This window comes from Sciurus carolinensis, chromosome 3 (genome assembly GCF_902686445.1).
Source record: "Sciurus carolinensis chromosome 3, mSciCar1.2, whole genome shotgun sequence".
Classification (NCBI taxonomy): Eukaryota; Metazoa; Chordata; class Mammalia; order Rodentia; family Sciuridae; genus Sciurus; species Sciurus carolinensis.
Window position 1 is genome coordinate 20,344,426 of NC_062215.1, and position 12,515 is coordinate 20,356,940.

The 12,515-nt window shown below is 39.1% G+C and overlaps 1 protein-coding gene across 2 annotated transcripts in view; it reads left to right on the forward strand.

The window, feature by feature from the left end:
• The window catches only part of LOC124979870 (signal transducer and activator of transcription 5B), a 60,831-nt gene that overhangs the window by 26,069 nt on the left and 22,247 nt on the right, over nucleotides 1-12,515 (forward strand). Inside the window, exon 2 of one of the 2 annotated variants that reach the window (XM_047544690.1) lies at nucleotides 9,634-9,771. In XM_047544690.1, coding sequence (XP_047400646.1) covers nucleotides 9,644-9,771 — 128 coding nt within the window. In that variant the 5' untranslated portion in view covers nucleotides 9,634-9,643. Of the gene's footprint in view, nucleotides 1-9,632; nucleotides 9,772-12,515 lie in introns of those variants that run through there. The other variant, XM_047544691.1, reaches the window with a different exon arrangement.

A 12,515-nucleotide genomic window follows, 5' to 3' on the forward strand; every position in this document is an offset into this window, starting at 1 on the left:
ACTTTACAAAAAAAGTAACAAAACTCCTTCAGCTAAATGTAACAGGTATTTATACTTTTCTTTGACTTTTCTCTGATAGTTGTGATTTAGCGCACATATTGTACACAGATTTAGCATTACTAATACTTCAAGAGGATGTGTCTACATGGTATTTATATTTCAACATAGCCTTTATATGTAATTTAAATGACAGAACACTGTTCTATCAGATTAATGTGCTATTGTCTAACCATTCCTTTATTTTGGACATTTAGGTTATTTCCAATTTCTTCTAATTGTGTATCATACTACTTAACTAATGGCTGTCCCTGGGAGTTGACCTAGTGCAAGGCACTCCTCAGAGCAGATTTTGCTAAGTGGTAACTGAATACTGTAATCCTCAATGCTAAGAGGAAGGCTGTGGGCTTTAATGAGGAAAATATTGGGAACATGTTTCTTATTTTTCCATAACGCAGATGGTCATTATTATGGCCTACAGCAAATGTTTTCAGTCATCTGGAAAATGGTATTGATGTAGCGTCTTCCCTAAAGGGTTGTTCAGTTGCTTGTTAGATTTGAATATGGAGGTAATAATGCACATGTAGGAACCCTGACATCCTACCAGCTGCAAGGAAGTTGAAAAGCCCAGATCTTTATTATTAGGAACAGTATCAGTATGAGAATTAAATGTCCACTGTCATTGCTTTGGTTTCCTTTATGTACATATATACTTTTTGTTGTTGTTGTAGATGGACACAATACCTTTTTAAAATTTATTTCTTTTTATGTGGTGCTGAGGATCAAACCCAGTGCCTCACATGTGCTAGGCAAGTGCTCTACCACTGTGCTACAACTGCAGCCCTTTTGGTTTCCTTTTTATTTTTGGAATTTATGCCCTTAAATTTGATTTTGAAAAAAAAAAGTTAATTGCTGAACTGAAAAGTTGAAAGAATAGATCACATAAACTTCACTTAGATGGACCAACTATGAGCAGCTATTACATTTGCTTTATCACTTTCCCCACCACCACTCTTCCCTCCTTTGAAAGTAAGTTGCGTATATCAGGACGATCACCCTTAAATACTTGAGTATGCACTGCTAGAACAAGAGCACTCTGCTACACCCCCGTGCTGTTATCACGCTCAAGGTACCTAACCTTGAGACGCGAGAACATTCGATGTACAGACCGATTTAAATTTTCTTAATTATCCCAATGATGTCCTTTGGAGCTGTGTTTTTTGTCTTTAATTATGTTCTTGATAGTTGTCATGTCTCTTTTGCCTTCTTTAATCTAGAACAACTCTGCTTTTTGTTGTTGTTCATGAGAGTCCCATAACTTGGGTTTTTGGATTTACCTGATTGTAGATTGTTTCTTCATGTTTCTTTATAAGGTAGTTTTTTGTATTCTTTTCATCACAAAACGTCTGGACACACATAATTTCAGTTTGTCTCATGATTGGGGATGTTTGATCACTTGGTGATCAAATTATATGCCAAATTTATACACTGGAATGTGTCTTTTCCCCTTTGTGAATAATAAGTAATCTGTGAGGTGCTTGAGAGTTTAAAATACATGTCAACCCACTGAGGAGGCTTGGTTTTTGTATTTAGCAAGTGGCTCCCTTCCTTGCCCTCTCCTTTCTTTTTCTTTTCCTTATTTTTTTTTTTATGTTGTAGATGATCAGAATGCCTTTATTTGTTTTTATTTTTATGTGGTGCTGAGGATTGAACCCAGTGCCTCACATGGGCGCCTCCCGAGTGCTAAGCAAGTGCTCCGCCTCTGAGCCCCAGGCAAGCCCCTCTCCTTCCTTCTTGCACTGCCTTTTCCCTCCTCTTTCTCTCTTCCCAAAGTAATATGTAATGTTTTGGCTGTGATGTAAAGATTTATGACTGACTGTCTTCCCAGAATGTTATCATCTTTGGGTTGCCTGAGCACATTTTTCCTTGTTTGTTTCTTTCTGGGCCAAACACACGTTGCTTTATTCTTTGTGTTCCTTTTTTTTTTTTTTTTTTTTTTTTTTTTTTGGTAGTGGGGATTGAACCCAGGGGCACTTAACCACTGGGGCCACTCCCCAGCCCTTTTTTATATTTTATTTAGAGACAGATCTTGCTGAGATGCTTAGAGCCTCACTAAATTGCTAAGTCTGACTTTGAACTCGTGATCCTCCTGCCTCAACCTCCTGAGCTGCTGGGATTATAGGCATGCGCCACCATGCCTGGCTCTTCCTTTCCTATCTGTTTAATAATTTTTTTTTTCAAAAGAGAACTGTCTTCCCAATTGCTTATAAAATAATGTTCATTTTTTTTTTTTTTTTTTTTTTAAGAGCCGATGACTCTGGTATTGACCTACTCTTTGAGGAGGGTACCAGGTATTGAACCCAGGGGTACTTAACCATTGAGCCACATCCCCCATCCTTTTTATTTTGAGGCAGGACCTCTCTAAATTGCTGAGGCTGACCTTGAACTTGCACTCCTCCTGCCTCAGCCTCTTGAGTTGCTGGGGATTATAGGCGTGTGCCACCACATCCAGTTATTGACATACCTCTAGGTGTGGTAATTTTACTCTAACCTTCTTACTTGAAGTCATGCCAATTTTAATATGAACAAAGTCTTAATCCTTTTTTACTGCTACTAATATTTTTCTGTCCCTTAGAGTCCCTCCTACTAGGTAAGCCCCACTACTTAATGATGTTGGTGTTGTCAGTGAAGCAGTAAACATGACCAGGGAAATGGCCCTTTATATTCTATCCAAAGTCCTTGAGTCATTAATAGGTACTGACGTGTTCAACAGTTTTGAATGCTGGCTCCTTGCCTTGTACTTTTCAGATCGGAAGCAATATTTATGTCTTCAGCTTCATCAGCCAGCTAGCTCTAGTCTTTGCCAAAATCAGAGCCTCTTAATATTATTTTATTGCTTGTTATTTTCTCTGTGAATTATAAAATGTAACACACATTTGGAAAAGCACAGTGAATAATATGACGGCCTAGCCCAAGTCCTTGGGACTTGGTATGGCACTGCTGTGGGAGTACAGGCTCTGGGGTGGATCCAGCTCTGGAGAACCCCTTAGTACTGTGGGACCAGGGGCAGCTATTTCACCTCTTCTCTATTTTTAAATAATATTTTTTCAAGATAGAATTACATATGATAAAATTCACCCAGTGGTTTTTAGTACATCCTCAGAGTTGTACACCTGTGAGCACTTTCTAATTAGAAGCACTTTTACCATCCCCCGCTCTCTGGGTTTGCCTGTTTGGGCCATTCCATGAAATGTGGTCACAATGTCACCTTTTGTGTCTGTCTTTCCCTTTGCGTGTTTTCACGATTCACCCATGTTGTAGCATGTATCAGGACTTTGTTCCTTTTCGTTTTGTTGTCGTTTTTGTTTGTGGAACTGGGGGAGGAACCCAAGGCCTTGCCCATGCTAGGCAAGTGCTCTACCACTGAACTACACCCCCAGGCCTTTTTATTTTGAGACAGGGTCTCACTAAGTTGCCCAGACTGACCTTGAACTTGGACTCCTCCTGCCTCAGCTTCCTGAGTTTCTAAAATTACTATTGTGTGCCACCATACCCGGCTCTTCATTCATCAGTGGACATTTGGGTTGTTTCCATTTGGGGCTGTCATGAATTCTGCTGCTGTGAACATTTGTGTACAGGTTTTTGTGTGGACATGTCTCAGTTAGTGTAGACATATCCCTGGAAGAAGACCCACTAGATAGTATAGTAACTCTACGTTCTACCTTTAGTGGATCTGCCAGAAGGTTTTCCATAGTTGCTACGCTAGCTACTACGATCACATTTAATCCTGCTGAACCTCATTCCGCATCCATAAAGTGGGGATAATAACAATGCCTACCTCATAGGGTTTAATACCTCCCTCATAGGGTAAGGATTAAATGAGTAGGTAGATTCATAAAAGCATATGTTATAAGTAATTAAGTGCTCAGTAAATGTTCGCTCTTAAATGTGGTTGGTAGACAACAATAACCACACTGGTAAAAGTTATTTTTATTAATTCCTCAACCTTATTATTTCTGAAATTTATGTATTAGATAAATCAGAACATTTGTTGTTGATCATTTATAAAGCAGTATAATCAATGAATGCTACAAATTTCATTAGTTGTCTTTTATACCCTTAACTAGCAGGACTTAGATGTGTCCTTGGAAGGAGTAGGAAAAGGCATAGGTCTCTGGCACCTTAGTCTCTGCTAGCATAAATATTTACACATAGTAATTCATTCCTACCACACATTCCAAGGGACCTAAGTATTATTATTCCCATTTAACAAGTAAGAAAACTGAGACACAAAGAGGAAAAAGAGTTCAAGTCTTTTACAGACTGTATTTAGGTGAGTTCAGCATTATCTCCAGAACTTTAACCCCTTTTTAGAAACTTTGGCCCTGGAATGGGATGACTTGGGATGGGTGGTGGTGATGTGGGATGGAGAACAGAAATTATAAAATGCTTTACATTATACACATGAATCCAGAAACTAAAGCTCTCTACATACATTCTAAGCCCCTGCTCTTACCCCAAGCTAGAATTCATTCATTCCATTGGCAGATGTGCTTTGTGAGCCTTCTAGATCCTGAACTTCTCTATCCCACACTTCAGTTCCAGCAAGACCTGAGCTCCAGGGTTCTGGAATTCTTCAGAAAGAATGATATTTCTCTTTGTAAAATTTTATATTTTTCAAAAGGGAAAGTTCTGATAAAAAGGTATTTATTATTGAAATAAAGTTATCCCTAAATCCCACCCACTTATATCATTTTTTGATGTTGTAGACATTCATTTACTTGGTTTTCAGTAAGCCTGTACCAATGTAAGCTTTGAGATCTTGAGACTTGTATTAACAAGTGCCTCAGGGCCCACTTTATTTGGCCATCCTTGCCCTTGGATTTAATAAGATTTATGAGGTCAATGTAGATAACTTGTGCTTCAGAAAGTGCAGTATTCTCTACCCAAGGCTATTGAAGGTAGCTTTGGAATGCTAAAAGTGCAACTATGCAGAGCTCAATTAGTGTCTGTCTTTGGTCTAAAAATTTGATAGTGAATCCATTTCCCAGTCTAGCCCCTGTGATGACTTACCAAAGATACAAACCACTTCCCTTGTGAGAAAATCACACATTAAAGATGGAGCTGCCTGTAAATAAGCAGAACAGGGGGTGTACTGGGGACAGAGGTGCAGTCACTGCGTCGGTGCAGTAGCATTTGATGACTTGATAGGTACTAGAGACAGGGACAGGGAATGAGCTTCAGCCTAACAAAGGGGCTGAAGTGTCCTGACGTGTATGAAGAAAAACTACTTAGATTTTAGGTTGTGTTCAGATAAATTGGGGGATGTGCTTTTGTCTAAACTGAGTATTTAAAGTGGTTGCATGATGGTCCTCTCATATTCCATGTGTGTATAAATCTTAGTTTAAAAGTAAAATGCATATGATTCTGTACTAATATGCTTTTATTTCACATTATAATATTAAAAATTTTTAATTGACACAAAATTGTAATATTTATGGGGTACAGTATACTATTTCATTACATGCATACAAACTAATGATCAGATTAGGGTAATTGGTATACCACCTCAAACACATCACTGCTTTGTGATTCTTTGTGTTGGGAACATTCAAAACCCTCTCTGCTAGGTTTTTATTTTACATTTTGACTAGTAATAAGCAGAATCTATTTTCCAGCTCTATCAAAACACTTTTATGTAGTGAAACTAAAATGTATTCATCAAAATAAGGCAACTGCTATATTACATTTACCAGCTATTATTCTTCAAATGTCATACTACTTTAGAAAATAACTATTGTGACATGTTCATAATTAGAATTGTAAAAAATATTCTTGACATTCTAAGAGCCCAGCAGTCTATACTTCAATCAATACTAAAAACTAATATAAAACTTAAAGCATTAAGTTTATATTAGTGCCTGTACATGTGTAGCTTATCACCATATTTCTCTCTTAAAACAATAATAGGCTCCTGCAATATCCTTGGCCAGCAACACATGTAAATATTTATTTGTTTATTTACACAGCAAAGACTTATGGACCACTTTCCTTGGCAAACCAGCGCATTGGGTCCTGGGAACACCAACACTGAATGAGATGGGCTCTCTTCACTTACTACTCCTGGAATTCAGTGGGGGAAGATAAACAAAAACTGAAGGGAAAATCACAAATGATGGCCAATGTTAGTAAGGAACAAGTAGACCAACATCAACATAGACTCATTCGAATTATAAAATTAAATTGATCAGTGAAATTGAAGTCTGTCTCATTTCCCTGCCTTGGTATTTCATACTGATATCATGTTCCATAATAACTTTGGAAAAAGCTGACAGGGTTCGCCCAATTGCATGCACACACTTATTTGTGCAACAAGAGTGACAAAAAGATGGCGCTTGTATGTCAGACGCTGTTCTAGGCCCCAGAGAAAGAGCAGTGAACAAAACAGAGCCATTGTGTTCGTAGTGATTTTCACCCTCAGGGGAGTCGGTGAGCAACTGTATGATATGCATCAGAAGTAAGGAAATGACAAGAAAAACAGTAAGAGCACAGAAAGTGACCATGGTGCTATTTAATTTGGAAAGAGGTCTGTGAGGAGATCAAGGTTTTTCCACCCTTTTCCTTCTTTTGTCTCTGGGTTGGTTCGGCTAACAAATGCAGGTCTGGGAGATTTTTGTGGTGGTGCCATTCTCACGTTCAGGAAGGGAGCTAGGGCCAGGTGCTGCTGCTGCTTTATTCTTTACCAGCAGGAAAGATGGATGCCTGAACCCTGCTCTGCACTCCTGTATCCCACTTCTCTAAGCACTCTCCTCCCTGCACACTTTATCCTTCCTCCAAAAATCATGATATGTTATCTGCTTCTTCAAAACCTTGGGCTATGATTCCTTTGATTAAAAAGTGTATTATACAATGAAGGACCTCCCAGATGTTTGGAATCACTTCTGGAGAGAGCACTTTTGTCCAGGTCTTTCTTTTAGTGAACTCATAACCCTTGAACTTTGATGTCTTTGGTGATGTTACAGTGAGCCCAGCCTTAAAGCCCTGAATAAAATCGTATGCCGTTCAAGTGTTCTATAGCATTGCACAAGTCCAAAATAGATAACTGGCTCCTACTCTACACCTCACTGTTGGCTAACTGACTCGTCCCATAAATAGCTCAGTGTTACTCGATCAGACAGCTACAACCAACAGGAGGGTTTTTTGTTTCCTGACATACATGTGCAGTTTCTGGGAGTCAACAAAGTCCAGGTCCAATTCATTGGACCATAACTGTAACATAGTTCTTAGAAGAATGTGCAAATCAGTAGCCAGGTCACTTGAATGGGGTTCAGGATAGCCGTGTCTTATCCCAGATTCCACAATATGGAAAACAGGGTTGGAGCAAGATTCAGTTTCAGTGACCTTCATTATATAAAGTAATGTTCCTGCCCCAATCTGTTTAATCCCAGAGAGTCTCTGCTGAAAGCATAGAAAATCCTCAGGTGGGAACTGCCATCTGTGATCCCAGTCACTCCGGAGGCTGAGGCAGGAGGATCACAAGTTCAAAGCCAGCCTCAGCAATTGAGCAAGGCCCTAAGCAACTTAGCAGGACCCTGTCTCAAAATAAAAAAGGGCTGGGGATGTAGCTCAGTGGTTAAGTGCTTCTGGATTCAATCCTCAGTACCAGAAAAAATTAGAATAAAAAAAAAAAAATCTCAGATGAGTCTGAGGAGGCATCCTGGCATTTTAGAAAACCATTTTTCTGAAATCAAGAGTGTGTTTAAGGGGCTGGGGTTGTGGCTAAGTGGTTGAGCACTTGCCTAGCATGTGGGGCACTGGGTTCAATTTTTAGCACTGCATATAAAGAAATAAAATAAAGGTCCATTAACAACTAAAAAACAAAATTAAAAAAAAAGAAAGAAAGAAAAAAAGAAACACTGCAGTGAGTATTCTTTTTTTTTTTTTTTTTTTAGTGGGGTGGCAGGTACCAGGGATTGAACTCAGGAGCACTCGACCACTGAACCACATCCCCAGCCCTATTTTGTACTTTTATTTAGAGACAGGGTCTCACTGAGTTGCTTAGCACCTCACTTTTGCTGAGGCTGGCTTTGAGACTGTCTCAGCCTCCCCAGCTGCTGGGATTACAGGCGTGTGCCACTGTGCTGGGCTGCAGTGAGTATTCTTTAAAAAAAAAAAAAATTTAAAAATTACACTGTTGGGATATACTGGTTCAGTCTTGCTTCTCTTAGTTGAAATGTATTGTTTTTGTGGTTAAAGGATGTTTACCGGCTGTAATTTAACAGAATATTGCTTCATAAGTTCTGTAGCAATAATTCAGAAGGTGAACCTCGGGGTAATTTATCAGATAAGCCTGTGTCTTTGTGTTGCCGTGCAGGTAACTAGTGGTAATACATAGGGTTCTGTCTCTGATGTGGATATTTTCACTTTTTTCCCCTTAGTGCACACTAATGTAACTTTATTTGAGTTTCTTGAATAAATGGTGCAGTGACACCATTTGTATCATTACTTATTTAAAACTGGACTAAAAGTTATTGTAAGACCATATTAAGGTCAGAATGTAAGTATTTCTTAAAACAATGTGGGGGGGTGCTATTCAGTGCAGTAGTGATCAAGATGACCTTGAAACCTTTGTCCTCAAAGAGCTGCAGTGGTTTCCAAGGTCTCAGTCCATAGATGACTGACTCCATTCTTGGGGCTCAAGCTGAGGCAGAAGAGTGTGGCAGAAGTAAGCAGCTTAGGACATGGCACCAGAAAGCAGAGAGCACTTTTTTTTTTTTTTGGTACTGGGGATTGAACCCAGGGCTACTTTAACACTGAGCCACATCCCCAACCCTTTTCGTTTGTTTGTCTGTTGAGACAAGGTGTTGCTAAATTGCTTAGTGTCTCACTGTGTTGCTGAGGCTGACCTCAAACTTGAGATCCTCCTGCCTCAGCCTCCTGAGTCACTGGGATTATGGGCATGTGCCACTGTGCCCTGCTCACTTTTCTTTTACTGGGCTCTTTCAACATGGCAGTATGTTTATCACAGTGTTTAAACTCAAAGTACCAAATCTGAAATGATTTTTAAAACGTCTTTCTGCTCATTGTTTATTATGACTGTTGAAATGCTGCTAACCATTGCTGACAATTTTGAAAGTAAAGAATATGTCTATGATATCAAAGGTATAGGCAGTTCTTTCCCTAATGCTGCTTTTGTGATTTTGCTTATTGGACCTCAGTACGTGTATAGGTAGAAATTCACAGATCTGACTGGGTACCTTCCCAAGACCACACTGAATGTCTACATTTTGAAAACATTTTAAAGCTAAAATTCTCTTCAAAATACTTATTTTCAGGTTCAGTGGTACATGCCTGTAATATCAGCTACTGGGGAGGCTGAGGCAGGAGGATCCCAAGTTTGAGGCCAACCTGAGCAACTTAGTGAGACCTTGTCTTAAAATGAAAAGGCTGGGAACTAGCTCAGTGGTTGAGTATCCCTGGGTTCAATTCCCAGTACACAAACTTAAACAAACAAACTTTAATCTACCTAAAGGACTAATAGCATGTAAGCATTTTAACTATATGAATATTTACTATGGTGGATTTAAAAGGGGAATAAAAAAAAATCATGCAAACCACAGATTGTTTGTTTAACAGATTGTGAACCATGGCTGTGTGGATACAAGCTCAGCAGCTCCAAGGAGACGCCCTTCATCAGATGCAAGCCTTATATGGCCAGCATTTCCCCATTGAGGTGCGGCATTATTTATCCCAGTGGATTGAAAGCCAAGCTTGGTAGGTGAACAAAGCTTTTTACATCAAATTTTGTGAAGTGCAAAAATATCGGAGTTAGGACTGAGGGTGTAGCTCAGTGGAAGAACGCTTACACAAGGACCTGGATTCAATCCCCAGCACCATCAAAAGAAAAGAAGAGAAAAGAAAAAAGTTTGATCAGAAAGATCTCATGGTGGGGCTGGGGAGATAGCTCAGTCGGTAGAGTGCTTGCCTTGTAAGCACAAGGCCCTGGGTTCGTATCCCCAGCACAAAAAAAAAAAAAAAAAAAAAAGATCTCATGGTGAAGATGTTTAATTTTTTTTTATGTGATCCATGAAAGGTATTTAATCCCATCTTAGATTTAGGGAGAGGGAATAACTCTTGGGATTTAAAAATAGAATTCTTTGTTTGTTCCCTTTGATAGTTAGTACTGACTAAAAACATTAACATATTGCTACTAATAAACGGCCGTCAACTAATATGTTTTAAGTGCCTGTAGGGTATCAGCATTGTTGTAGGTAGTACTGTTTGAAGAAATGAAAGTCCTTGCTCCCACAGAATTTAGTGTTTGATGGGGAAAATAAATAATTTAACAGTAAATACATAGGTGTTTTTAATTTATGTATTACATATATATATGCATAAAAACTAAAAGGAAATATGCCAAAATATTAACAAAAATTACATTTCAGTGGTGGATTTTTTTTTTTTTTTTTTTTTTTTTTAGTTGTAGATGGACACAATGCCTTTATTTTATTTATTTAATTTTATGTGGTGCTGAGGATCAAACCCAGGGCCTCACGCACAGTAGGTGAGTGCGCTACCACTGAGCCACAACCCCAGCCCCTCGGTGGATTTAACAAGTCTTTTTTATCTTATTTTCCAAATTATTGACTGTATACTTGGGTTAGGGTCACATTGTTCTAAAATTCCTGTAGAATTGGTGCAGTATAGTCATTGACAATGCAGCTCTTTGGTTTGTCTTCTGTAGTGCTGGGCCCAACCCAGGACCTCCCACATGCTCAGTAAGTGCTCCACCACCGAGCTGCACCACCAGCTCTGTAGTTTTTGTTTTTTTTAAGTGACAGTGTTATTACACACTGGAAGCAGGTTGTGCTCTGCTCTTCTCGGAAGCTGGGGGCTTGTTGGTTGGTTACAGTCTGTCAGTGGATTGGAAGTATTCTTTAAATACCTCAGGCCTCCCCATTAGCCAGGGGTCCTCTTTGAAAGAGTAGCCAGTCTTGATGCTATTATGGGAAGACAGCTATATACCCATCAGTGATATTGCCTTGGAATAATTTGCAATCACCTGTTAGTAGCAGATTTCTGTTCAGAAACCAGAGAGCACCAAAGGCAGGCAATTTTCTAGGCAATTAAAAAAAAAAAAAAATCTCAGCTTCATGTAATTAAGTGAGGAAAAAACCTGCTAAATATGAGAATGTCAGGTGCACCTTGTTTAGTGCTTTTCCATTCCCTTTTCATTTTCTTTTCTGTTTTAATTATTTGGAGGTGTTAAAAAAACATCAGTAGGAAGTTTCTGCTGATTTAAAATTTCATTTAGGGGTGTAGCTTAGGGGTAGAGCACTTGCCTATCATGTGCAAGGTGCTACGTTCAACTTCTAGCCTGGTAAAAGAAAAAAATAAATAAAACAAAAAACTTTCAATTAGCCTGGCTCAGTGATATAGGCCTGTAGTCCTGGCTGCTCCAGAGACTGAGGCAAGAGGTAAGAGGATCGCTTGAGCCCAGGAGTTCAAGACCAGCCCAGGCAACATGGTGAGACCCAGTCTCAAAACAAAAAGCAAATAAGCTTTCATTTAGTAGATTTCTCATGTAGTCTTCTTACTGATAAGTTCTAAAAAATTTTTGTTGATTAAAGAAAACCTGAATTATATGCCGTTTTGGTTTTCTTAAGAAGATAAAGATTTTGCTGGTCACAGTGGTGCATACCTGTAATCCCAGGAGCTGGGGAGGCTGAGGCAGAAGGAGCACAAGTTCAAAGCCAGCCTTAGCATCTTAGCGGGGCCCTAAGCAACTCAACGAGACCCTGTCTCTAAATAAAATATAAAAAAGAGCTGGGGATGTGGCTCAGTGGTTAAGTGCCACTGGTTCAATCCCTAATTTAAAAAAAAAAAAAAAAGATGATAAAGATTGTAATAAACAGTCTTCAGTTCTTCATGTTGAAGCCATCCACGTAAGTCTCTTTATTAGCAGGGATGTTTAGAATCAGGACCAGAGTTCAGTGAGTTTTGCTCAGATACTGGATCCATTCAAGCATAGTTTCCCAGACAAGGAGAAGTATTATTGCCTCAATCCTTGCCTGTTTTTATTTAGTATATAGTTTATTTAATTCATAGAGCATATATATTTAAAATTTGGCTTCCTTTACTGCCTTCTCCAGTGCAGATTTGGGTATAGTCTCAGTGTTTTGATACACCTGTTTGTGCCTCTGTTTGAAATTAGTTGTAACTTCAGAGATTGGGAGATGACAGAACCTTTTAGCTACCACTAGATCTCTTGTTTGGCTCCAGACCCGGTCAGCAGTAATTGGATGTTATTTCAGTCTGACAGCTGTTCAGTTTCTTCAGCAGGCTAAGTAATTTGGTACTACCCAGTAGCAATTGTCGCTTAAGTTTTAGAAATAAAGGAAAAAGGAAAGAAAGAAGAGAGGGTGGGGGACCATACAACACCTGTCACCAGTTAAATGGCTCTGAATTAATATGAAGTCTGTAAACTGGTTTCTCTTGTTCACTGGAAAAGTTAGCAT